This window comes from Camelus ferus, chromosome 7, assembly GCF_009834535.1.
Source record: "Camelus ferus isolate YT-003-E chromosome 7, BCGSAC_Cfer_1.0, whole genome shotgun sequence".
In the NCBI taxonomy this organism is placed as follows: Eukaryota; Metazoa; Chordata; class Mammalia; order Artiodactyla; family Camelidae; genus Camelus; species Camelus ferus.
This window is the reverse complement of record NC_045702.1, coordinates 29778451-29805043: the sequence shown is the minus strand read 5'-3', so window position 1 is coordinate 29805043 and position 26593 is coordinate 29778451. Positions and strand designations below refer to the sequence as shown.

At 37.0% G+C, this 26593-nt stretch overlaps 1 protein-coding gene and 1 long non-coding RNA gene across 4 annotated transcripts in view; both read left to right on the top strand.

The window, feature by feature from the left end:
• The window catches only part of LOC102504138 (F-actin-capping protein subunit alpha-2), a 201014-nt gene that overhangs the window by 27732 nt on the left and 146689 nt on the right, over nucleotides 1–26593 (top strand). For all 3 annotated transcript variants that reach the window (XM_032483641.1, XM_032483640.1, XM_006177483.3), the window contains exon 3: nucleotides 21509–21700. In XM_032483641.1, the coding sequence (XP_032339532.1) occupies nucleotides 21509–21700 (192 nt within the window). The remainder of the gene's footprint in view (nucleotides 1–21508; nucleotides 21701–26593) is intronic.
• On the top strand, nucleotides 41–18440 carry LOC116664873. Its single transcript, XR_004321369.1, has 3 exons — nucleotides 41–537; nucleotides 16606–16609; nucleotides 18429–18440. It is a non-coding gene; the product is annotated as an uncharacterized LOC116664873 (long non-coding RNA).

The following is a 26593-nucleotide window of genomic DNA, read 5'->3' as shown; positions in this document are numbered from 1 at the left end:
TTTGCAACATTCCGGTAACAATAGCTACTTCCCAGGGTTTTATAAAAGTGTGGGATAATAAATATAAAGTGCCTGCCACAATAAGATGACCATAAATTTAGCTCTTTAGGAGGCAACATGGCCTAAGGAAATCAAAGAGATCTGGGTTCAGATTTGTACTTCACCATTTTCTATCTGTCTGACCATGAGAGCGTTATTTAAACTCTCTGAACCCATTTTCTTCCATGCAGGATTATTGTGTGGACAAGTGCAATAATGTTTGTAAAAGGCCCTGACTTTTTCCTTGGCACTTAATAAATTGCAGCTATTATTGTAAAGAGTATTTGTGCAAAGAAAGTCAAATTCAAATTATTGGATTGTTTTCTAGAAGAAGAACATTCTGATTCTATTGCTTATGAGAGTCTTTCACTACCCTCACTAACTGTGAAGAGTGACACACCTCCATAATGCTTAATTTGTGTAAGTTCTCCTTCAGACTTAATAGTTCCAAAAGAAAAAGGGAAGAAAAAAAGGAGAAGGTGGAGTGGTGATGGTTTGGTGGGTGGAGAGAAAGATAAGTGAATCAGAATTGTGCTGTATAGTCAAGCTAGAAGATGTAAGGTGTGCTCCTTTCCCTGACTTTCAATTCTAACTACCTGTGGCATTATAAGATACTATTATGCTCATTTAATTTAAGTTATATTATGTATTCAAATTTGCAGATAATGCAGCTTTAGAAAAAGTGAACCTCACAGGTTGTTTGTATCAAGTTTCCTTGTTTTTAAACCTCATTTATACTCAAATTCAAAGAGTAGCCAACTGCTTCCCAAAATAAAGGAAACTTAAAGTAGTAATTTTCCATCTCCGTTTCAGAGTGCCAAAGTTAAAGGGTCACCACTCAGAGCCATCAAAGGAAGAAAGCAAAATGATTAGAACAATTTTGAATGAAAACAAAATCAAAACAAGAATGCAAACAAGGAATAATAGGAATAGGCAGAAAAATAAACATACAATGATGTTTCTTTATTACTATTATAAAGATGATAGATGAGTAAAATTGGATTACATTTAAGTTGTAATGGAAGAAAATAATTGCAGCCTTCCATCAGGAAACCACAAGGACCATTATTGATCTGTTATCCTCAGGGCATGTCTCATAATATTTAATAAAATAAACAAAGATTTATAACTCTTTATAGGCCATATATCTATAATCTCCCACACCAAACCATTTGAACTGGGAATGTGGAGTCAATGTTATAAATAACATCCATGTAATTATACTGTTTTGGCGTGTCTTATTTAAATAATCTAGCACTCTCAAGAGAACACATTTGTATTAGGGATGAAAAATGTAAAGTCAGATTTCAGAGCTTTTTACTTCCTATGTTCTGAAATGAGAGAATGTTATTCTATATGAAGAATGTTATTGAGGATTCTCCATTCTAAACACTAAATATCTTGGCCATATGCCAAATGTAGTAGTTACCAAAGCAAAATCTTGCAAGAAAGAAAATCCTTGAGGTATAAGGATTCAATATACTTTTAAAAAAAACTAAATAGAAATTCGTTTATTTTACACTTGATTCCTTTCCTTCTGTAAACTCTTCTTTATTCTCTCCCAAGCTCAGGGAGTTGCTGCTCCCTAACTTACTTATTTGAATTCTTCATGCTACCTGTCCCATGAAAAGTGCCATATTGCCTTATTTTATTAAAAGGAATTTAAAATATTTTCTTTCCAGAATTTTGTAACACTCTCTGAGATCACAGGGCACACCCTGGGGGTATTAGAAAACCAATTACAGAGTGAGCTATTAATGCCATTTGCTTTTTTCTCGTCCTTCTGCTAACCCTTCCTTAAACCATTTTGTAGCTTATTTGTAGGTACACCTAAGAAAGAATGAAAAGGCAAAGACATGATGTTTTAATAAGCTAAGCAAAAAATACAGTTAATGCTGAAACTGTCACCAAAAATGTAGGTGGGCTTTACCTGTGGATTATGTCAATTCATGACATAATTGATGGTGTTTCCACAATCCATATAATTCCAGTTATATGCCACATGCATTGTTAATTAATTTTTTATTCTTCTTAATGTTCTTTGAAGCAAGTGGTGTGATATGTGTTTTATTTAAGTAGTTGATTTCTAGACTCATTTGGTAAAATTAATGGAGCAAATAATAAGTTCGGGGGAAAAGTAAATCTTAAAGTTGGTTTTTGAAAAGCTCAAGTGTTAATAAAACTTTGAAGCCACAGCTTTCGTACATACTTTCATTGGCATACTACTACGTGATTAGAGACATCTGAAAGCATATGAGATCTTGCATTTTCAAAAGACTAATAGCCTCCTTGGGTAATAATGGATTTTTAATTACAAATAATAGATCAAATTTTGGGTGTTACACTCTTACTTCAGACTTCTATCTCATTGATGGCATCCCACCCTGCATTCTTATCTCCTCACTCTAATGAGAAAAATGAGAATCTATCAGAATTTGGATAGAAGACCCACCAGGAATTTCTGCCGTTGCTTATTCATAGATTGGCACAAATACTGAGTCAGTGGGTACCCAGAGTCCAGAATGACTCAGTGCCCAGTTATGTTCTGTAAGTCACATCTCCAGCATCCAGGGAGGGCTGTAAAGGGCTCATTTATCAGGGAAGTGAAACCAAGAACTCAGCTACTCCTGAAGTCATTAAAACTCCTTTGATTTTTTTTTTAATATAATAGTGAATGTGGTAAGTGATTCTAGGATCCTGGATACATTCCAGTCTGCTAATTATGTATTTTTTCCAACTAAAATGTTACAGGCAGGTTCATTTGCATATGAATGACTTGCTGGGCAATGTAGACATCTATCCTTAAAGCCTTGGAAAAGAGATTTCCTGTATTTCATCTTAGACCTAGGCAGGGTTGAGCAGATGAAGTCTATCTACCTCCAATACCTCAAAAATATTCTCTAGTATTTCAACAAGAGGACAGAAAAATGTCTTACAATGCACGCTAATGTAGGATAAAGGCTTATTTTAACGATTCCTAATGTTCACTTATAGGGGGAGATGGTTTATTAATAGTATACTGTTAGTAAACTATAAAACAAAAAAATATATATAAATTTTAAATTCAGGCTAAAGCCTAACTTCAATTGTTTGATTTGGATAAGCCTCCAAAATGTTCATCAGTCAGAGAACACTAAAATGGTAAGTGAGATTTCAAATGGTGCTCTAGGTAAAAGGCATGAATTCAGGTCAGTTTTGATTTGTTAAGCATTCATTTCTAGAGCTGATTTTCTGAAAATTAAACTTACTGAGTTGTTATCTCCAAATATATGGCTTATTCATGATTTGCTAGAATTTGTGTCCCTGTACCAGAAAATGTAAATCTGTAAGATACTTAATTTTCTGATGACATTTTAAATTTAAAATCCAGTTAACACTTGCATCTAACAACCAGTCTACTAACTAAACTAGAGGTGAAGTGGTCCTCAGGAAATGGGAAAAATGCAGAGATTAAATTGGTCTGTTAGCTCTGAGTGAATCAATAGTATTTAGTGCTAATGCACTAAGCAGATTACGAGCACTAATGCAGTGGCAGTCAATAGCAAAAACGAATATCTCTAAAAATTATCTTGACAATAAAATGTGCAATATTTTCCATTTATTTTAAGCTAATTACATTACATACTTGTTCTTTCATCTTATTAGTTTAAGCCAAGTCCTGGAAGCCTTACCATTTTATTTAGTGCATAAAATGGCCAAAAACTTGTAACCATTGTTTTCAGTGAGAGACAGAGGGAAAGGATTTATTCATATGATTAAGATTCAACAAGAAATTCAACAGATATTTACTGAGTGTCTAACCCTGCTGGTTATCACAGTGGTGAGTGAGATAGGCCTGGTTCTTGTCTTTGTAAAGCAAACCGACTAGGAGAGGAGATGACAATAAAGGGTCAGTCACACCAGTAAACAAATACATCATGATAATTTTTGAAATATAGTGTGAGAGAAATAAATATCTGTGAATGCAAATGAGGAGGAAGATCTAAATTTGGTAATGTAGTCACAAAAGGCCACCCTGGGGAGGTGAAAGTTAACTTTTTCATGAAGCTAAAAGTTAATTTACATAAAGCTCAAAATTTTAGAAAAAGCAGTATGTCTTAGTACATAGTCAGGTACATAGCCAGTATTTAACAGACTAATAATTATAACCTATTTCATAAGCTTTAGGTCTTAACTACATGCTGTTGCTTTTAAGCAGATTTTTAAAGTAGGTTCTGGTTATGAGTATAATTTTAAACTTAGAAAAATGTATCACAAAAAGTAAGACTGTGCTGGAGAATTTTAGTTTTTTAACAGTTTTTCTTTTTTAAAAAAATTGTCAGTGTTTTCAAACTTTATCTTTTCATTGATTTCTAAATGAATTGTTACTTTTCATTAAGTGATTCTTAGGATGAAGACAATAATGTGTAGATTTCTAGAAGCTAATACTTTAGGTAGCTTTCACTCTCACTGCCTCTCAAACTCTTATCACCTTATCAGCTTCTCTGAAAACAGAAATTTTGTGTATCAGTCTATGTTGTTTCTTGTCTCCCTTTTCTTTCCTCTTTGGCCAACATTTGAGACCCTATTCATCAGAAGGACCTGTTTCTTGGGGATAGAGGGGGTTAACCTATTACCAATAAGTCCTATGACAAAAAGAGTCATATAATTCTGAAAACACACAGAATAAGCTCTTTTGAAATGCTCAAAATTATGAAAGTTGATAGAATCCAAAGGAATGTGATGCTGAGTCTCATTGTCTTTCTGCATCTGTGGACGGTCCTCTGCACAACTGCATCCATTTTAGACCTTTTCCTTCTTGTGAGAATCATGTGGGGCTAGAGGGCCAAGTCAGGGACAGGAGCTCTCAGGACTCACGAGGATGTCATGAGCACCTACTGAATGTACAGGGGCACATGCTCTAGTTAGTGCCACCTTTACACTGCTCTAATGCATCTCTAGCTACAGACACATTTTGCCTTTCTCTTTCATTTTAATCATGTTTATCTACATATATTTAATCCAGCAAATATGTAAATAAGTTTAAGGTCTTGGGCACTTAGTCATGCTTCTTTGTACCTAAGCATATGCTTTACAGATCATAGACAATAGTGTTGATTTTGACCAAAAAAAAAATTGTCTTCCAAAATAGATATATATATCTAGATATATATAGATATATCTAGATATATATATATGTAATATATATATATATTTACACAGTAAACAGAGACCGTCTGATTTGCTGCAGTGTTTGGATGAAAGTCTTTGATAAACATCTACAAACGTATTTTTATGACTAGAACGCAAAAAGCATTGTTTTTGTCATCTCCACAAGCCACAAAGATTTGAAATGCAGATGCAGAAATATGTATCAAAAGAAATTCTCACCTTTTTCTGTGTTCACTTTGTTCACTTTTGTTTGGCCAAGAAAGGAGTGGAGTTTGCCAAGGGAAAAGGTGAGGGAATATGAGGCATTTAATCTTCAGGGCTTATTCCTGTGCCTACAAGTCAGAGAGGTCACTGGCTTGCCCCTTCCTGAAGGCTATAATTACAGGCAGAGGGCTGTTTATTTTCCAGTAAAGTGACCAGAAACTTGACTGTAAGAGATTGTTTATAAGAGTACAGTGTGAGTAGGGGTTATACAAAATCTCAGGAAAAATAATGGGGATATGAAATTATTATTTTTTCATATATTTATAAATATGAGAAGGTCCAGGACTCTGGAAATGTTCTGAGGTGCAGTAACAAAGGTGAATATGAGGTCAAGTTAGGTTATCCTGGTACTTAAGGAGCTGAATTAAATTAATAAAGAAGATGAATTTATAATAGAATATAATATACCTGATGATTCATTAAATGTAAACTTATTTGTGGCTCCAACATCATGGTAAACAAGAAACAGTAAATATATTAGTAAGAGTAATTGAGAAGTATTTCTAATTTGAATAATGTCAGTTATATTGGGTTTATCTAGAGCTGGTGTGGAAAAAAATGGGCAGAGTTTCTCACTCTCATTTTGGAAGAGTCTTTGGAAAAGTATTGATTCCAAGTAGAATTGGGCAGACAAAGCACAAGATCAATTCTGTTACTGGCCCAATATTAAGAATATTAGTCAGTGTTTATGATATGATGAGTAATAGGTAAGTAGTGGTTTAACAATATTGGGTATTACTTGTAATTGACATGGAAAGTTCAAAGTACAGGTTTTTGACATGTACAAAGAGGACTTAAAATATGTGCCTGCTTTTAAAAAATGATACTATATTACGGTAAATTGAGACGTATGGTATTTTCTATCTAGATACTTTTTTAGAATCAAATGCTTATGAAAACATAAGCAACAATTTCAGCTGTTTAGCCAAACAGTGCTTTTTATGATCCTGAGTATATGGTAGGATGGTACACTAATTCCCCCATGCCTCCTCTTCTATCTGCATTAGTTTTTGGTGGATTCTGCACAGGAAGACATATTCATCTCACTGTTGAAAATTTGAAGTTCACCATTTGTAGTACACTTATAAATTCTAGAAAAATATACACCAGGACTTTACTACACCATAGAAAAGAAAATTCTTTATTTAAAAATAAACTCCAATTTATTGTGGGATCTAGGATAGCCATGCTATAATATTGAGTATCTTATGACCCTTATCTGGTGGTAACAATTCAGTTGAATGCAGATGAATTCATGAAAAAAGAAGGGTTATTAAATATTTGGAAAGTAAACACCTAAATTTTCATAAGTAAGTATTTAGTATTTGTGTGAGCTTTAGATATTAAAGCTTTCCTTGTACTTCGTGGGCCCTTGGAACCAGCTGTTATAACTTGTAGTGCTTTATTTAATGCTCTATATTCTGGGGATTCAAGAACAATTTTCTATTTTCTCTGCCAATATATAATAAAATTTCTGTTCCAGGGAATGGTTGGACAATGATTTTAATAATGGTGTTGACATAGCTTCATTTTACCTTTCTCTTTACTAGCAAGACTTTCTAACCTCCAGGGTAAATGACAGGTTAAACTGAACTATTGTTTGTTTAATACTCTGTTTCCTTCTAACCTTATTCTTGTCTATCAACCTCAACCCAGTTCCCCCGTGGCTCAGGAAACCCTCAGCTGGGATTAAGTAATAGTTTACACAACCTCTCTCATTCATTAACCCATGTTGACATTCTCATTCTGTGTACTAGCCTTATTTAAGACCTTCTTAAGTACCTTATCCAGCTGCTGGTTTGGGTGCAACTCACAACACCTATATAATCAAGAAACTTAATATTTCCAAAGAATTAGTCCACCTATCTCAAACTTCTTCATTAGCATTACCTAGTTCAGTCTGCTTCTATTCCTTCTCCAGAATAAAACCTGGTCTCTGTGAACTTTAAAATGTTTACTTCTTCTCTCCTTCTGCATATACACAAAGCAGAAACAGAAAATTGTGTATTATCATTCTATACAGGTTTTGTTTTATAACTGTGTTGAAAATGATGCCAGTAAGATGAAACTAGATCTCTCTTGCTCCATCCTCATCTCCCACCAATCTATTTGTTTCCAGACTGCTGCTGGTATAAGTAGCCTTTCTCAAAAGCAAACACATTTATGTAACTGCATCCCTTAAAAAAATTTCAGAGTAAAATCCACACTCTTAGTATGATATTCAAGGCGTTTCTTACCTTCTCCCTGGCTATCTCCTGGTCCTCCTTCACACTCATTGGTGTTCTGGCAAATGTTTAACTCAGAGGTCAGGGGGAGTAGAATTCCCTGGTTTGTAATGTTTACTGATCTCTGTTGTGTAAATACCCTACCAAGCTAATTTCAAGCAATGAAAGTGAATTCACTGAATAAGAATTAAGAAGAAATGTTCACAATTGGCTCTGTAAGCTGGTGCAAGATGACTCAAGTTCACCACTGCCACCCTAGCCTGCTCTCAACTTTCTTGTTTTTTTCCTCATTCTTACTCATTATTTTTTTTCTATTCTCCTAGCAAATTTCAATTATATAATACAGTGTTATTATCTGTGGTCACCATGTTATACATTAGATCCTCAGACCTTGTTTATCTTTTAATTGAAAGTTTGCACCCTTTTACCAATCTCTCCCTAGTTCTCCCACCTTCCAGCCGCTGGCAGTCACTTTTCTACTCTCTGTTTCTATGAATCAACTTTTTTTTTAGATTCCAGGTACAAGTGATATTGTGGAATATTTGTTTTTCTCTGTCTGGCTTATTCTACTTAGCATGATACCCTCCAGGTTCATCCATAGGGTCACAATTGACAGGATTCTTTTTGAGACTGAAAAATATTCCATTGTGTATATAAACAAATATATCACATTTTCTTGATCCATTCATCCATTGGCTGTTTCCATGTCTTGGCTTTTGTGAATAGTTCTGCAATGAACATGGGAGCACAAATATTTCTTAGAAATAATGGTTTTGTTTCCTCTGAATATATACTCAGGAGTAGGATTGCTGGATCATATGGTAGTTCAATTTTTAATTTCTTGAGGAACTTTCATACTGTTTACTGGCTGTACCAGTTTACATTCCCACCAAAGGTGCACAAGGGTTCCCTCCTCTCCGCATCCTCATAAGTATTTGCTATCTCTTGTCTTTTTTTCTTCTTTTCCAGTTTTATTATGTAGAATTATTATAGTTCAACTACACATACACATTATATTGCATGTAAATACATATATACAGTATACTGCACTTTTTTTAGTTTATATATATGTGCTAATTATTGTTTCTAAGAACAGATTAGATTTTTAGCTTTTTAAACTTACATGGTTATCAAAGGAATAAAGCCAACTACAAAATAAGAATCAACAGAATGCAGCAATCCAATCATAAAGGACAGTCAAATGTGCTTACACGTATTCAAGAAATCAAAATAATAATTAGTTCATTTGTGTTATTATTATTATTTTTTTATTTTTATTATTTAGATTCCTCATATAAATGGTATCATGTGGCATTTTTCTTTCTCTTTCTGGCCCACTTCAGTTAGAATGACAGTCTTCAGGTCCATCCATATTGCTGCAAATTGCATTATGTTATTCTTTTTTAAGGCTGAGTAGTGTTCCATTGTATATATGTACCACATCTTCTTTATCCAGTCATCTGTTGATGGACATTTGGGTTGTTTCCATGTCTTAGCTATCATAAATAGTGCTGCTGTGAACACTGGGGTGCATGTGTCTTTTTGAATTTTATTTTTCTCCGGATATATGCCCAGGAGTGGGATTGCTTGATCACATGATAAGTCTGTTTTCAGTTATTTAAGGAACCTCCATACTGTCCTCCATAATGGCTGCACCAGTCCATACTCTCAGCAACATTGTGGGAGGGTTCCCTTTTTTCCACACCCTCTCCGGCATCTATCATTTGTAGACTTTTCAATGATGGCCATTCTGGCTGTTGTGAGGTGATATCTCATTATAGTTTTCATCTGCATTTCTCTGACAGTTAGTGATGCTGAGCATTTTTTCATATGCCTATTGGCCATTTGTATGTCTTCATTGGAGAACTGCTTATTTAGGTCTTCTGCCCATTTTTGGATCGGGTTGCTTGTTTCTTTGATATTAAGGTGTATGAGCTGTTTGTATATTTTGGAAATTAGTCCCTTGTCAGCCACATCATTTGCAAATATTTTCTCCCATCCTGTAGGTTGTCTTTTCATTTTGTTATTGGTATCCTTAGCTGTGCAAAGGCTTTTAAGTTCAATTAGATCCCAATTGTTTATTTTTGCTTTTATTTCCAATACTCCGGGAGCTGGTTCTCTTGTCTTTTTGATAATGGCCATCCTAACAGGTGTGAAGTGATATCTCACTGTGGTTGTGATTTGCAGTTCCCTGATGATTAATGATGTTGAGCACTTTTTCATGTTCCTGTTGACCATTTGCATGTCTTTTTTTGAAAAATGCCTTTTCAGGGTCTTTGCCCATTTTTAAATTGTGTTTTGTTTTGCTTTGCTATTGAGTTGTATGAATTCCTTGCATATTTTGGATATTAACCCTTTATTGCATATATGTCAACCTATCCATACTTGTAGTTCCCAGAATCCATCAGTCTCTCTCCCAACCCTACCATAACACATATTAGTTTGTCTGCCTCAAATTCCCTTTAACACTCATTTTGTCGGGTTAACAGTTTCTCATTTTTTTTTTCAATTCCATTCAACCATTTCCTTCCCTGGAAAATCTTCTCCAGCTTTCCCCTAACTTCTCATTCTGGATAACCTGCCTTTCCTGTGTACTCCAGTAGCACCCATTGCTTATTTCTACAATATCTTTGACCATAGTTCATAGTATTATGTTCACTGGTCCTTCATTAGCCCCAAAATAACTTGGACAAAATATATATTTATCAAATGAGCCTTAGTTATGATAAAGCCTCATATTTCAAATAATGTAATAAAATGCTGATTAAAATAATAAATTATAAATAAAACAGTTTTTCATTTTTTTCCCTCAAATCTCTAAAAACTAATTTATAGAATTGGGGAGTTACTAAGAGTTAAAGAGCACTGAAGCAACTCTGGAAAGTTCCTCATCATTACATATAACTCTTCCTTACACACACACACACACACACACACACACACACCCTCCTTCATCCACCAGTTTGGGATGAAGGTGGATCAAGGAACAAAAAGAAAAAAATAAAAGAAGAAAAGATGATGACAAGGAAGGTAAATGGAAATTCCAGAGCTTTGTACTTAAAATTGGGAAAACACAAAGCTATTAAAAAGACAAAGATGGAGTAACCTCTGTGCTCCTTAAGGCTTTCTCAAACCTTTCTACAGAGCTTCCCCTTTGCATGGGTGATATGGTCTGTATGAGGGACTTTAAGCAACACCTTTTTGGTGGACATTGCTCAAGCAATGGTACCATAAGTGCCCTTCCATGAAGTTTGCTTTGGGAATGGATAAATTTTCACTACTGACCACCAATCTATGATTTCAAGTTGGAAATAATGTGCAGGCTAAGGAAAAGAGGTTAAGCATGAAAATCTTTTTCAAGACCACCCTTACTGTGACCACAGGATTAGACCTCACAATGGCACCACTTCATAGGCACTACGTACATGCTTTGTACAGAGAGAAACTTTCCTGAGCTCGGCCTGCGTGTAGGTGCAGTAAGATTAGAAAAGAGTTTGGTAAGGTGCTCAGGGACTTTGACCAGTGAGAAGAGTGGCCTGCAGATTGAGGTTTCTGATAAACAATTCTGGGCAGGAACAGGTGGAGAAGAGGAGTAAAGAGTCTCACTGCACAATAAGATGGAAAGGAGGGATAAGAGGTGATGACAGTGACGGCAGGCTAGAATACAGTCATGGGTTTAAACAGCAACTTGGGCATAATTGAAGGACTTTAGTTTCATCTATCTTTCACCTCTCCTCTTCTTCCACTAAGACATTCATCAGCCTGTTTCTATTGAGTGTGACACTGTTAGACACATAAATAGACTATGGCTCTTACACTCCACAGGAAGAGCTGCTTTGTTTTATTGGTTAGTGCAGGGTAACTGACGTTCTGTCTTTTGAGTATCTGTTATACTACTATGAGTAAGTACATTAAATTTTTTCTGTTAACTAAATAGAGAAAAGCAGAGAGCCTCTATACACTCAACATTAAAATCTTCCTCACATGCAACAACATTCTTCATGAATCATTCTGTCACTCCTGGCTGTGACTGAAGTGGAATATGAAGGCTGCTAACCAAAACCACATGGGCTTGGTCTGTTTTAGATCTGAGTCACCTTAGGAAATAATGATAAAGAAGCAAATATTTTAATATGCGGAATTCCAGAGTCCCTATCACTGTAGGATTCTGAGTCTTTTGAACCTTTGAGGGTGCCTCGAGAGGAGAGTGGATATATATTTATTTCATTTATATATAAATGCATTTGTACACATGTGTTTGTAAATCTATACATACACACACATAAAATATATTCTGCTCCAAGTATTTCTCTCTTCCCCCTTCACTAATGCAACTTCTGTCAAGACCTGGCTCAGCTGTGGCCTCTGCCATGAGCCTTCCCCAGCTGTTTAAACCCACTCTGATCTCACCCTTATCTAATCTTATAGCATTTACTACCTGTACCAGTGTTTTCAGAACTTATCTATCAACAAAGTTCTTTGTACTTTGCATTATTAGTTAACTATTTTGTGTGTCTACTTCTTGTCTCCCTGTGTGCACAGCGCCTTTAAGGGACACTACGAGAACAGGCTGGACTATAGGTAGAAGCATTTGCTAGGGCTGGCAAACTATGACCTGTTTTGTACACCCAGCAATTTAAGAATATTTTTTACATTTTTAAAGGGCTTGCGAGGAAAAAATATGCTACAGGAACCCAGTGGCACTCAAAGCCAAGATTTTTGCTCGCCTTGGCCTTTACAAAAAAAGAATGCCACCCCTGCTTTAGAGAATAATGAAAAATAATTGTGGACAGACAGGTCTGACCTTACCGTCTATAAATAATTCTATTAGACAGGTGTGAGTGTTTCCATTTTACAGATGAAAAACCCAAGGCTTCTTAATCTAAATAATTGGAATTTTGGACTCTGTCCTCAAAAGCATTGTGAGGAAACACAAGACCAAGCAACAACAATAATAATAACTATTTAAGTTATTACGTGCAAGGGCACGGATTTAGGCCTTTTTTGTTTTCTGCTGTATCCTTTCTACACCCAGAACAGTATTATGGTATGGTTTGTATTAGTTTCCTAGGGCTGTTGTAACAAATGACCAGAAATTTGGTGACTTAAAACAACAGAAATTTATTCTCACACAGTTCTGGAGGCCAAAAGTCTGAAATCAAGATGTCGGTCAAGGTCATGCTCCCCCTAAAGGCTCTAGGAAAGAATCCTTCCTTGCCTCTCTCAGTTCTTGTGGTCCCAGGCATTCCTTAGGTTGTAGTAGCATTACTCCAGTCTCTGCCTTCATCTTCACATGGCCATCTTCCTGGTGTACCTCTCTGTGTCCTTTCCTTTTCTTGGGAAGACACCAGTCATTGGACTTAAGGCTCACACTAAATCCAGGATGACTTCATCTGAAGATTCTTAACTAGTTATTCATCAAAGAGCCTATTTCCAAATAAAGTCACATTTTGAGGTTCCAGGTAGATATGAATTTAGAGGGAATGCTAGTGAACCTACTACAGGTCTCAATAAATATTTTTGAATGACCAAATGAGTGAAGGAAATCACCTCTTAATATATTGCTGGCACTGGATTCATTTCATTTAAACCTCAAACAATTTCATTAGATAGAATGTATTTTTCCATCTTACAAGTCAGGCTTGGAGATCTAAGTATCCTAAGTTCACACAGACGATAAGAGCATGGTCACCCCTGAACCCATGCTGTTCTCCACTAGGCTTGTATGATTACCACTGGATATGACTGGAAGTGGACTTGAGGAAGGAGATTATGGAATCAAGGAAGTCAGATTGTGGGAAGCTAAGTATAAAATTTTTCTTTAATTCAATAGAAACATTTATAAGAGTCGATAAGCTGATGTAAACAATAAAGGAAAAAGATCAAAGATGTCTGAGACCTCAGATTTAGGGATGCCACCTAGAAATATGAAGTTAGAAAGGGAATCAGTTTAGAAAGAAACATGATGAGTTTCAGTGTCATCAATGGCACATTCAAACTTGGCCTGAAGGCAGTTGCAGAGACTAGGCTGGCCCTCAGAACAGAGGATGCGGCTGGGTGTGTGAAGTTAGGTCATCAGCACGAGGCAGCATCCATCACCTCGTGAATCACCAGTGTTGAGCCAGCAGCTGACTGGCCAGATGCCTGGTTATGCTACGTTCGTGACCATGTGAGGCTTTACACACAGCCAAAGAGGATGCCCTGTCTTCCTTCCTAGAGACAATCAATCCTTCTTTAACTGCTCCCCTGTTTTGCTCAACTGCTGAAACTCCAACTGAGGTCTGAGGTTGTTGAAGTCATGGCAAGATCACTTCTTCAGAGGGAATTCAGGGCAGCAAAAGTACTGAGGAAGCATCTTTCTTTTAACCATGACTGAGCAACATCAGGCAGAGTCCTCTTCATAACACAAAACAATGTAGTCGCATTCTTAGGGTTTGACCACACCACCCTAACAGTCTGGCCTTGCATTAAAGACCCCAAAAGGAAGGGCTTGCTCTGCCAGAAAACTGACTCTTCTGCATTTTACAGAGAATCCACACTTCAGTGTTGACATCGTAGACATCTGAGTACAGACTGAGGGAAAATGAACTATGTCTGAAGGAAATATAAGCAGACGCCAAAGTTCAAATCTCTGTGCCTCTGCCTGCAGTCAGCTCCACACCACTCTCCTCCTGGTCCCACATGGCAAAGAGAAGAGAGGACACGAATGAAATTTAGGGAAATAAACAAAGTGGAATTCCTGAAGTTAAAGCAGTTGAGTTTTTAGCCAGCTATAAGACATGTCCTAGGCAAAGAGGGACTTTCTATTTTGAAATATGTATTCCTCTGAAAACCATTATTACATGTCCATAGAATTTGTACAAAATATAATTATGAATAAAGTTAATATTAAATTGCTTCTTTAATTTTGTTGTGGGTAAGAAGGGAAGAGAGCTGGTATGAGTGAACTGGCAAAAATCTCACAAAATAGTACATTTTGAAAAATCTATCTGCAAGACTGATTTAAATTACCTATAGATGAGCTAAATCTGTCCTGTAGATCAATTAGAAGAATCACTATTTTAAATATATCACATCCTTAATTATACTGAATTAAATGTAATTGCATATTCACTGCATGCATCATAATGTTAATTAGAGGAAACATCTTGAATCAAATACATTGAGGTATATAGCACTTCACTTTTCTTTTTTAAAAAAACAGTATATGTCTGAGTCAGGTAGAAACAAATCTGTCAAGTGCTTCTGAAAAGATAAAGAAAGACTAAATTGTTGTACAAGACTTACAAAGTATAGAATAATTCCTATTATTTAACCCAATGACAGTGTATAAGCCTTTAAGTTAAAGAAACAAGTTTTTTAACAGAAAAACAACAGTTTTTTTTAAAAAAAAAACAAAACTTGTTTCTTTAACAACTTTAAATAAAAGCCATGTTTTCCATTGGTTCTCAGAGTTGACATCATACAGTTATTTTAGAAGAGGATAAACCTTGGAAAGCTAAGTGCTTTTCAAAGCTTCTTATAGAATAGGCATATGTATCCAGAATCTATTTATGTTTTGAAATAGTCCCTGATGGTTAGGGGACTTATGGCATCTTACTAAACATTGTAAGCAATCATTTGTTCCGTCGGTGGGCTGGTGGCAGTTTGGTGATTCCAAGCCCAAGGAAAGCTTTGGAAAGCCACTCTTAGACTCACAGCGTGGTAGAGCTGGAAGAGAACTTTCAAATCAGTCTCTCAACCTCTCCCTTTACAGACGAGGATCAGGTAGCCTAGTGCAGGGGTGAAGACCCTGGGGCCAGAGGGCCAAGGTTTAGTACTGGCCTTGCCACTGCTGCTCATGTGACCTTTCCGTGCCTGTTTCCTCCAAGGGTTGTTATGAAGATTCAGTGAATTAATATTTGGAAAGTGTTCAGAACAGTGTCTGACACATTCCACACACTACAAACAAATGTTTGTTAAAGAAGTGAAATAAAACTCAGAACCAGAGAGATCAAGTGATTTGCCTAAGTTCATAGGATTCATCAAATCTTAGCTGGGATAGAACCAGTCCTGCCCTGTAGGCATGCTCATTCTTCTTTCTTACCAGGTCCTCAGACTGTCCGTAAAGTGTGGGTTTGCCTCAGAAACCCTGTAGGAGCCAGTAAGTAAGTAGCATGATACAGTATAAGGAATATAGGTTTGAAATCAACAGCTAGGATTCAAGCTCTGATACTGACAACTCTCTGAACCTCAGTTTCTTCATCTGTAGAAATATGATAATCATAGCAAACCCAAATCACAGACTTGTTGAGAGTATCAGATGAGATAATGTACTTTGAAAACCATAATCCACCATGCAGATATTATTTAACATCATTACTGTGTGCTCCTGTGAGCTGAAAAAAGCCACGAGAATGTTTCAAACCTGCTTAGGACATCAGGAAGTTGGGGTGAGGAGAGTCCTTAATAGGTTCTCTCCACTTTCTTACTTCCCATTTATTCATTGTTTTCTTTTAAAACTTATTTTCATAATGATACATTCATATACACAAAAAATAATGTACTATATATTATGCATTGTGTGTGTATGAAAAATAAAACAAATACTGATTCTCTACCACGAGGCTTAAAAAAGAGAGTATTACCAGTGCCTTTGAAACCCCCATGTGTCCTACCCAGAAGAGCGGGTAGACAGCAATTGTGAATTGTTTGTTCACTTTTCCCTTGCCTTAAGCTGCACCACACATGTAACCCTAACCCTAAACAATATATCATATGGGTGATTTTTTAAAGTTTCGTTTTCCCTCTTGACTCAAATATCTCAAGCTATATGGTTTATCTTCCTATACCTTTATACTATCCACTATTCATTTTTTGTCACTATCTCCCCTCCCCCATCCAATAAGACACATCATTTCTGTCATTCAAAAGATGATGTAAAAAGAGATGTTTTAGAAGAGAGCCAGGCTTCAGCTTTACATGAGTAGAGAGCGAGAGTCAGTGACCAGTGGGAAGGGGCATCAGCTGCCAAAGCACGTGCAAGAATCCAAGAATGGGAAGGGTCTTGTGTCAAGACTGCCACTCTGAGATTCATTCAGTGTCCTAGATGGTCACCTGGCCATCTTAATGGAAATCTTAATGCATTAATGGAAAAAAAGACTAAAAATGTAAATCAAGGCAGGTTTGGATGTCATACTAAGGAGTTTGGACTTTTCCTGCAGGCCTTTGGGAAGCAACTAAAGTTTTGAAGGAGGAAGTGATAGCCCATAACTGTTTCAAGGCAGATGAGATGGGAGACAGGAAGGCCATGTGGAACACCTAGCCGGGGCAGGGGTGCAGGAGTGGCTGGAGGGCCGCGTGGGAGACACAGTGCAGACAGAGTTCATCAAGACTTAGCAGCTGGTTTGATGTGAGCAAAGTTCATCAAGACTTTCCTAGAGAAAGAGGAATTGGTGGTGGCCAAAATTTCAAGTTACCAGAATGAAAACATGGTAGTGTTCGTTAACCAAAATAGATGACAAACAGAAGTAGATTTGAGAACCACACTGACTAGAACAGTCCAAAATGCTAGTGGTCATCTCTGTGCCATTGTCCAGAAAATAATGATTAATTCCTGCCTTTCTCTCCAAAAAAGAATCAGGAGTGGGCAAATCTACATTTCTGACTTTGAATACTTGTAGGTTTACATGATAAATGATGACTTTTGTTAAGTGATTCCAACGGTCTTAAAATTATAATTCCCTGACTTTCAGTTTCTCATACATAAAATGAGGGGCTAGAGCAAGATGGTCTCTAAGGCACTTTCCAGTTTCTGTAATTGTGCAGTTCTCGGAACTTTGCCCAGAATAGTACACAGTAGCAAAAGAAATTCACGAGCTTGAGAATCAGAGAGAAATAAATTTGAATGCCTGTTCCAGTGTGAACCTGTGGCTGCCACCCTTGGATGCCCTGGGTCTCCTCCTCCTGAAACTCAGTGTGATGAAACCTCAGAGGGTTGCCATAAGCCTGCTTGTATGTGAAAATGCCCACCTCAGTGCCTGGCACAGTGTAGGTGCAGGGTAAAGATTGATTTCCTCCCTCCCTTCCTTCCTTCCTTCCTTCCTCCCTTTGTTAGTAAGGGGAGAGCATTAGTCTGGATCCTCAACTGGTGCTGGGGTGAAACTTTGTAGACTCTTCTGCAGTGCCCCAAAGCAGCTATTGTATCAGAGAACTGCTTTCCACCAGTTGTGTTCAGTTTTACCACAAAGCACGAGACTTCTTGGCTTTAAGAAAAGCATGAGTGGCAAGGAGACCCCTGGGCACAGGTCTGTGGTTGTTCTTCCAGCTGGGCCCAAGCCCACCACAAATGTCACACTCCAGAACTAACTGTGTGTAAAGTGATGAGAAGTCACCCCATCTTCCCTGCACAAAGGAAAAACAGACACATTCACTGGTTATCTATAAGGGCACAGTGAATCAGATGGAGATTTCATTGTATTTGCATGGTGCTTTACCTTTGTAATGCTAAGAGTTTAAACCAAGGGTCCCAATAGTTAAACTTCTACTTTTCAAGCGCAAAGACAACCCGCAGCTCTGTAAGCTGCTTCCTGACACCTTGACCCCAGGCATAGAGTTTATCAGGATTCTCTCAGGAAGAGACATGGAGTAGTCCCCTCTCCTGCAGTAAGCACTGGAACGTTACTTTTTCCTGGAAGCTAGTGCCCCTACCTGTCTCCTGCAAACCTCAGCTGTGAAGAAAATGAGAAAGGGAGGGTGGGTATAGCTCAGTGGAAGAGCACATGCTTAGCACTAGTGAGGTCCTGGGTTCAATCCCCAGTACCTCCACTAAAAAAAAAAATAAAAAAAAAAAAAATGAAAAGGAAAAAGGTGAGGGTCCCCTGGCTTATGAAATTTGAATGCTACTTGAGCCTGACATCATAGGGTTTTTTTGACTCCAAATTGCACAGCTTTTCAAAATCACGGAATTCCATAGATACTATTCCAATGTTGTGCGGTGTTCCTTTACTTTGTAATTTGTTTGGGAGGAAATAGAGGCATAACTTAATCCTATCAGTCCTTAAGAAGGTACCATTTAGTGACTTTACTATTTCCTGAAGGAGAAGCCTTGAAGTGTGCAATATAAATATTACATTAACTCTGATGCAGAGTTCTATAGTTATTAAGCCTTACATGTGAGAAAGCAGACATATGGAAGGTAAAGTTCTGGTCCTGTTACTCTCTCTCCATTTAGAAATGATCAGGGAGTTCCTGCAGGTTTGCAGACACTCTGAGATGAACCTCACCTCCATTCTCCAGATCACTCCATTCTGCAAGGCAAACCACAAAGCAAGCTGGGTAGGCAGACAGACTATGTCCCTGGGTTACCTTGCAAATGCAGTAATTTTTCAGCAGGCTTTTGTCAAATATCTATTGTGTGTTAGGCATGATACACAGTGGGTATAAAAGATGAATGAGACAATTCCTAGCCTCTTGTTGATAGTAGGCTAACACTAGTTTACAACCTAAGACTCTACTCCACACTTGGCAAATTGTTATATCTCCTAATGAATTCATATCTTCACTAGCACTGAACCCCACGTCAAGTCCGAGGCTTTAAAGTTCCCAGAATGCCACCTAGGCATAGGGAAAAAGTAAGAACAAGTGGAGAAGGAACAAAACCACAGAAGCTGACTCTGAAGAGCAGCCACTTCCAGCTGGCCTTTGATTTAGAACTGGTCTTGGCTCCTTTAAGAAGCTTGCCTTAGCTCTGGCTCTCTCTGCAAAGTGGATGATTGATCACACAATGGAAACTTAATTACCAACTAATCGGTTACTATTGAATTGATGGTACATCTCAGTTATGTGCTGTTCCTCAGAGCAATCTATAGCACTTCAGTGAAGAAAAGCTTCCAATTAAATAGTGAAATAGTACTCATTGATACATCAAAAATGTCTAGAACTGGAACATCTTACTAGGTTAGGCATCTCTGAGACTGTTTGCTAATTTATCACCATTTAAAATGAAGAAACAGTTGTTGCTATATAAAACAGCTTTTTTCAGAAGGCCTGCCCTGACCCAAATATCTAGGTCAAATGCTTCAATTGTAGCATTCACCATTTACCTATGTGAAATCCCACTAGTTACAGCAGCAACTACTGTTTGCTTGTGTGATACATGAGTGATGTGAGACTTCTCCCAAGTGGCTCCCTGTGATCAGGGACCCTGCTTGTTCACCACTAGTATTGCTAGTAGTAGAAGTATCACACATAGTAGATGTTTAATAAATATTAATTGAATGAATGAACAAGTAAAGTAAAACATTTATGGGTAGATGGAGAATGAGTGTGGCGATATGAACCAATGTCACTAAAGCTATTTTTTTTTTTCAGGAATAGGGGTAGTTTAAGAGTTTATAAATGACAGATAGGGTGACAAGCTCCTGACTATCCTGACAAGATAATTACAAATTTGTAAGCTTGGGGCAGATAATGGGAGGCAAGAAGACATATAAGGAAAACAAAGTCTAACTTGGAAGAAAAAGAGAGAAAAAGTTCATTCTTACACATCTTTTGTATGTAGCTACAAATGCAAGAAAATGAGTTGAAGATTAGAGATTTTCTATTATTGTCCTATTTTATTTGTAATAATGAGAGGTCTTTGAGACATCTCAGTGCAGATTTCATAGGCAGTTTGATAAATGCACAGTCAGCCCAGAGGACCAGGGTAGCCTGAAGGTACACGTGTGTGTCAACTAAATAGTAATAGACATCACAGAATAAAACTGAGATATCCTAGTGGGGGATTGTGAGGAGTGAACAGAGGAGCAGCCCTAGAATGGAGCCTTAAGAAACCCTAACACTGAGAGCCAGGAACAGATGGTCCTGCAAAGGAGACAGGTGTTGCAGTCTAAGTAGTAGAAGGAAACAAGGAAACTGAAGTGTCTATGTGAAGGGAGGGATCCACAGTGCTTAACTGTCATGTGTTAGTGAATAATATTTTTAAAATCCTTCCATGTGAAGTTACAGCTAAGAGATAAATACGTGATTGGTTGGTAATTGCCTTTTAGTAAGCTGGTTACTGAGGCATTTGATGTACAACTTTTACATTTTTTTGAGCCTTTCACCATAATGAGGGCAAATACTTAATGGTATTCTCTGTGTCCAGGGTTCTAGTGTAAGAGATTTCTATAAACTAGTTCATTTAATCTTCACAGCAGCTCTGTAAGGTAGGTACATTTCTGTAATACTCTAGATTTTACAGATTGGGGAACTGAAACAGAGATAACATGAATTTCACAAGCACAGGGAGATTACAGAAATTACATAAAGCAAATAACTACTAGGGAACCAGTATTGGAGGCAACACCTGGTTCTGGGGTCTGCTTTGCTGCCTCCTGTTGAATCATCTGTCAACCATCACTCTTCGCCACCTTACTGCACACCAGTGCACAGAGGCACACGTTTTAAAATATAATGTCCTAGTGTGACTTTAACATGATTATTCCAGTTAAAATTCATCTCATTGGACTTTCCTGCTAGAAGTGTTACCTTCTTGTCCAGGGCTGAGGCATTAATAGTTTTATTTTCCTTCTACTGGCACCAGCTAAGTTCCATTTTTATTTTGACCATGGCACAAACTGTGATGGTGAGAATTGCCCTCAGTTTTAGAGTCTATATATACACAGCAGCACCTAGTGATACTGGATTCATTTAGGTCACTAGAATTATTTCTTCCTATCTGGACCTATTTGTCTATTTGCATAGTTTTCCTTTGCCATTCCAATCCGAGTTCTGAAAAGACACAAAGTTTTTTACCAGCTTGCTCACATCTGGACTCATGTTATTTCTATGACCATATTTTATTCTAGACACTTTTGAGAAATTCATCGGGCTGTGAAGTGCGCAATGATGAATATCGAACGGAGTTTACCACTGCTTTGCAGCGCGTTGACTTATTCACGGGCCAATTCAACCAGGTCCTCTTAACATCCATATCCACCTTCATTAAAGGAGACCTCACCATCGCTAATCTCGGGACGTCAGAGGGTCGCTTCATGCAGGTACATGCTTTCTGAGACTGGCTGTGTCTGTTTTATCTGGTGTTATGCAATTAATTTCCTTCTGTTTTTGCAGCAAGGTATTTGCAAATACTATAAAGTGGAAATCACAGTAGAAGCTAGAGACACAGACTGAAGCAAAATAATGAAACCCGATCCACTTTTTATGAAGTGTATGGCCTATTTTTGTTAAATTCTTGAAGCTTTCAGTTTAAATGTGGCTGCTTTCATTTTCTTGCCTGGAATGGTTTGGGTTTTCATTTTCCGTTCATGATTTCTATCACATGATTGGAAAATAAAATGAAACAATTAAAGCACTTCCAGGCGATGTTTTCCTATTTCAAGGGAAGCTACAGATCAAAGGAGAGCTATTGTGTGAACCGTGCGTCTCCATGAGGAGAAACATTCACATCATTGAGAAATATTGGCAGGAGTTAGGAAGGGACGTTATCATCAGAATCCCATTGTAACTCCAGCTCCCCTGATTCTGCAGAATGATGGGGTCAGACACAAAGAAGTGCAAACACTGGAAAAAAAAAAAAAAAAGATCCGGATTTTGTTAAGAAATGCTTTTAATGGATAGCAATGGTATTTCCATGCAATGAAAGTTCACATTTCAGACTTGCAGTTATCGTGTTTCCTAGATACACCCTAGCACTTTGCAGAAATTAAAATGCTCTTGTGTTGGGTCTGTTTTACTGCTTTAACTGTTATTGGTAGTGCTTTCAACATGAGTTCATTAGTAGATTCTTGGTTAATGCAGAATGACAATGGCATCTGTGGAAATGTGACTTTCTACAAGACTAGAAATTTCTTTTAAAGAGGGATGTTTATTTCATAATCACCTGATGTAATTAACATCCTTGTCAGACAATGACTTCTAGTAAACTGGTTGAGGACGATGATGTTTTCCTGTGACTCACCTATCTGTATTTTCTCTATCTGTATTCTTTACAAAACATATTTTTAAAAATTACCACTATCTTTATAGCAGCTTGGATATTGGTCATTACTATATTTTAAATCATGTTTTTCTTGTACTAGCGGGCATGGTGGAATTTTTTCAAAGTCGTAAAACATGTAAATAAAGCTTTCCCATCTCAAAACAAATCCTATAGATCCTATTATCTCAGTGTTCCCACACTCAGCCTACCCTCCTCCCATTGCTTCACCATTAACTACACTTTTTCTCCCCCCATCTCTCTCTCCCAGCCCAGTGTTCTTATTTAGCCACTTTAGACCATTTAATTCTGTCCTTAACTCCTCAGAATCTGAAGAGGAGATGCCCAGTCTCCTCCCACACAGATAAGCACTTCAATATATTTGAAATATGGTCATACCTTATTATCCTTGTAAAATGTATAGTGTTATATTGTATTTATATGTGTTTTTAGTTTACATTGATATTATTCTGTAGAGTTCCAAAAAAATTTGAAGGAGAATGAGAGAAGCTAGAATCTTTTGAATTCCTACTGTGTTCACTATGTGGATTTGCTTCCCTTTATCTTTTTTCTGCTTCTCTTTTTTTCTTAATTGTCTATTACCTCACCAATCCAGTTGCACATTAATAAGCTTTCTACAGTCACTTTAGGCCTGACACTTTTTCACATCATAGGGTTCCTGGCCTTTTTCCAGATTCTAAAGTTCTAATAAAATTCCGTTTTTAGATAGATTGCTTTAATAACTGAGTAAATTCTGCTGTGTGACAGATTCCACAACCTAAGTGATATGTTATATATCAGTCTCATTATAACGGAAATGCTGTAGCAAATGTTTTATTCTTATCTCCCAGCACTTTCATAAAAGAAGCTATAGTATACCTGTACATCCAAAACACAGAAGATGAAAGATACTTATTTTATGAAAAACACTGATGTCCCTGATTTTTTTTTTAACCAAGTGGTTCTTAATTCATCAAATATATCAGGAATGTACTAACTTTGCTTTACTAAACAAATGGCACAGAAGTTGCCTCTAAGGAACTAAAATTTTAGTAGGAGAGATAAAAACATGTACCTGATACCAAAAGTACAGGAGCCAAAGACATAAAGACAAAGGACTATTGAGATCCACAGAGAGAGGAACTGTTTCTCTGACACTTGCCTGAGAGAATTCCATTCAGAAGAATTTTATGCAAATAAACCTAAACCATTTGAAAGATCAAGGAATCAACATTACTGAAATCTAGTTTGTTTACAGCAAATAATGTTGGAGGCAGAGTCAAGAGTGCAGCAAAAACTTGGGGACCATCTAACTTAATCTATCCAAGCGGTAACTTACCAAGTTCTGTAAATGTTTTGACTGCACTGAAGTGCTAAATCTGTGGCCAAGCCTAAGTTTCTACAACCCGTGTTTTAATAATAGTATGGAGTTTCTGTTACAAAATAGAATGGACTTAATTTTTTTTCCCCAAAGACAGCTGCCATACATGAAAAGGAACAGAAAAATGATTTTACTTCCTTCCTACCCTGAAGCCCAAAGGCAAAGTTGCTTTGCAAATGTTTTCTCCCAAGAGTTTGCAGCTGTTTCTGCCTTTCCTATTGTGCTTATGTTCAGCTCTGGCTGGGAATACAAGCTTCAGCCCCAGCTGTCGGGTGCAAAGTGAATCAGGTATTTCACAGTGGTTACTTGATTAGAAAGAATTATATTGTTTAGCTAACAATATTATATGTATGGCAGAGAAGACATTTCTGACATGTTTCTAACATTAAACATATACAGGTGCAGCTATGTCTAAGTATGCTGTTGTGTATGTACATCTATATTCAAGTTTCTCTGTATAGCCATGTCAATACAGATACGGATTTCAAAAACTGTTTTTATTTGTGTGATCACTCTCTTGGGATGCTTTGAAGTAAAATAAAATGATAGCAATGTTTGAAATAGTATAAGTAAACAGTAAGAAAGTGCCTTCTTACACATTTTGGAGAGAGGGGATGTAGAAAAGAACAGGGCAGGGGAACATGCGCGAAGTGTGCAGGGCTACGTGGGAGAGGGAAGCGGGATACTCATGATGATCACAGGACTAATCACAGGGATTGCCCCATCTCCCCTTCTGAGCTCCTCGTCTAATCCACATCTAAAAACAATGCTTGCTTGATTTTTTTTTACAGCACTTATATAAGGCCTTTAATCTCTAAATGCAAGGCATTGCTATTAAAATATTTGTGCATGACCGTCAGGCCAAGGAAAATGAGTGGATGGGGGTGGAGTGGAGGTGGGGAGATGATTTCAAGACTTGTTTTAAGTTCAGCTCCATATTCACTGGGCAGCTACCCCGCCTCCATACAGTGGCCGCTGTCTGGGCTCTATCACAGATGTCATTGGGTTTTTTGGCATCATCCTTGCTCTTCTTCCATCCCCCTTTCCCCTCTCCCCAATTCCTTGATGCTGGTACCACTCATTACCCCTTTTGTCTTGTGCCTCTTAACTGGACTAGTTGGCCTTAAGCAAGAAACTTCAAGAGGTAAGGATCACCTAAAAAGATATCCTTAGCTTGTGATCATTACTTATGACCATTACTTAAAGGATTATGTTAGTAATTGGTGAACTTGATAATAATTACTCACTTCCAGTAAGAAGAATCAATTCATCTATTGACCTCCTGTCTCCAAATTTGTTTGGTTCCTGTGCCACCATCATGATATGTCAGTGCTTGTGTTGGAAGCCTGCAGCATACGTTACATTTGGAAATACTGCTGTTTTATAGTATGTAGGCACAGATCATCAATATATCAAGGCTGTGAGCAGCCATCAGAGACACAGCCAAATGAAGCTTGAACTTGAACATTTCTCTTCAGGGATTGCTATCTTACCTGTCTCCTTTATAAAATGCTCAGATGAAAATATTATCTGCCTTTTTTTTTAATGTGTACATCATTGATTTAATTATATCCCTAAAGAATGGTAGCTTTGGCATATTTCTTTAGGAGAAAATATATTTCATGGGTTTTGAAGTTTCTTTCATGTGAAAAAGAACCTATTATAAATAATATTTCAGAGTTATGTTGATAGCAAAAAGTTAAACCCAGTTCACATGTAGTCTCCTAAAATGAGTTAATGAATGCTCTTGAAATACATGTATCTTATACACTATTATATGCATGGAAATTTAAAACATAAATATTTGAAACCATGGGGAAAATGCTAAGCTTTTGTTTGTTTGTTTGTTTTGTAGCGGGAATAACTGTAATTTCTTGTTTGGGTGCTTATTTGAAAAAATAGAGAGATTTTAAAACATGAAAAATATTTATCAGTAGTTTTTTTTCAAAATTCAGACAGATATACTCAACGTATAGATTGGCTAATCCTATAGTCATATTTGGAATGTTAATTTGAAAGTATTGGATTTTAAGTTTTTACAAATTTACTAGCGTATTTGGTTTTTAGATGCTTGAAATTTTTTTACAAAAGCCTCAGTTTGGTATTGACTCATTTCAACTCACTTTGACTCATTTCAAAAAATTGAAACACTCATACACATCAGTATTGTAATCATAAAGAAAATTGTTTTGTTTTTCGTACATACCTGGCCTTTGTAGTGTCAGGTTGGCGTGGAAGCACTTGTGCCCATTTACCAAAAAGAATGAAAGAACAGAGTAAAGATTAATTTAATTCAACTTTTGCCACCTGGTACTTTGTCTTACTACTTTTGAGTTGTCAGCACCAATCAGCGATTTCCACTTCTTAGGTTTCATTTTTTTCTATTCCAGGAAACTCGCTGTTTACCTTGGTTGAAACAAAACTCTTCATATCTGATTTCGTTCTGAACAAATACCAACTTCTCTCACATACTTCAGAATATATAAATCTAAAGCTGGTGTTTTAGTCAGTTCAGGCTGCTGTAACAAATTATCGTAGACTAGGTGGCTTAAAAAACAAACATTTATTTCTCAC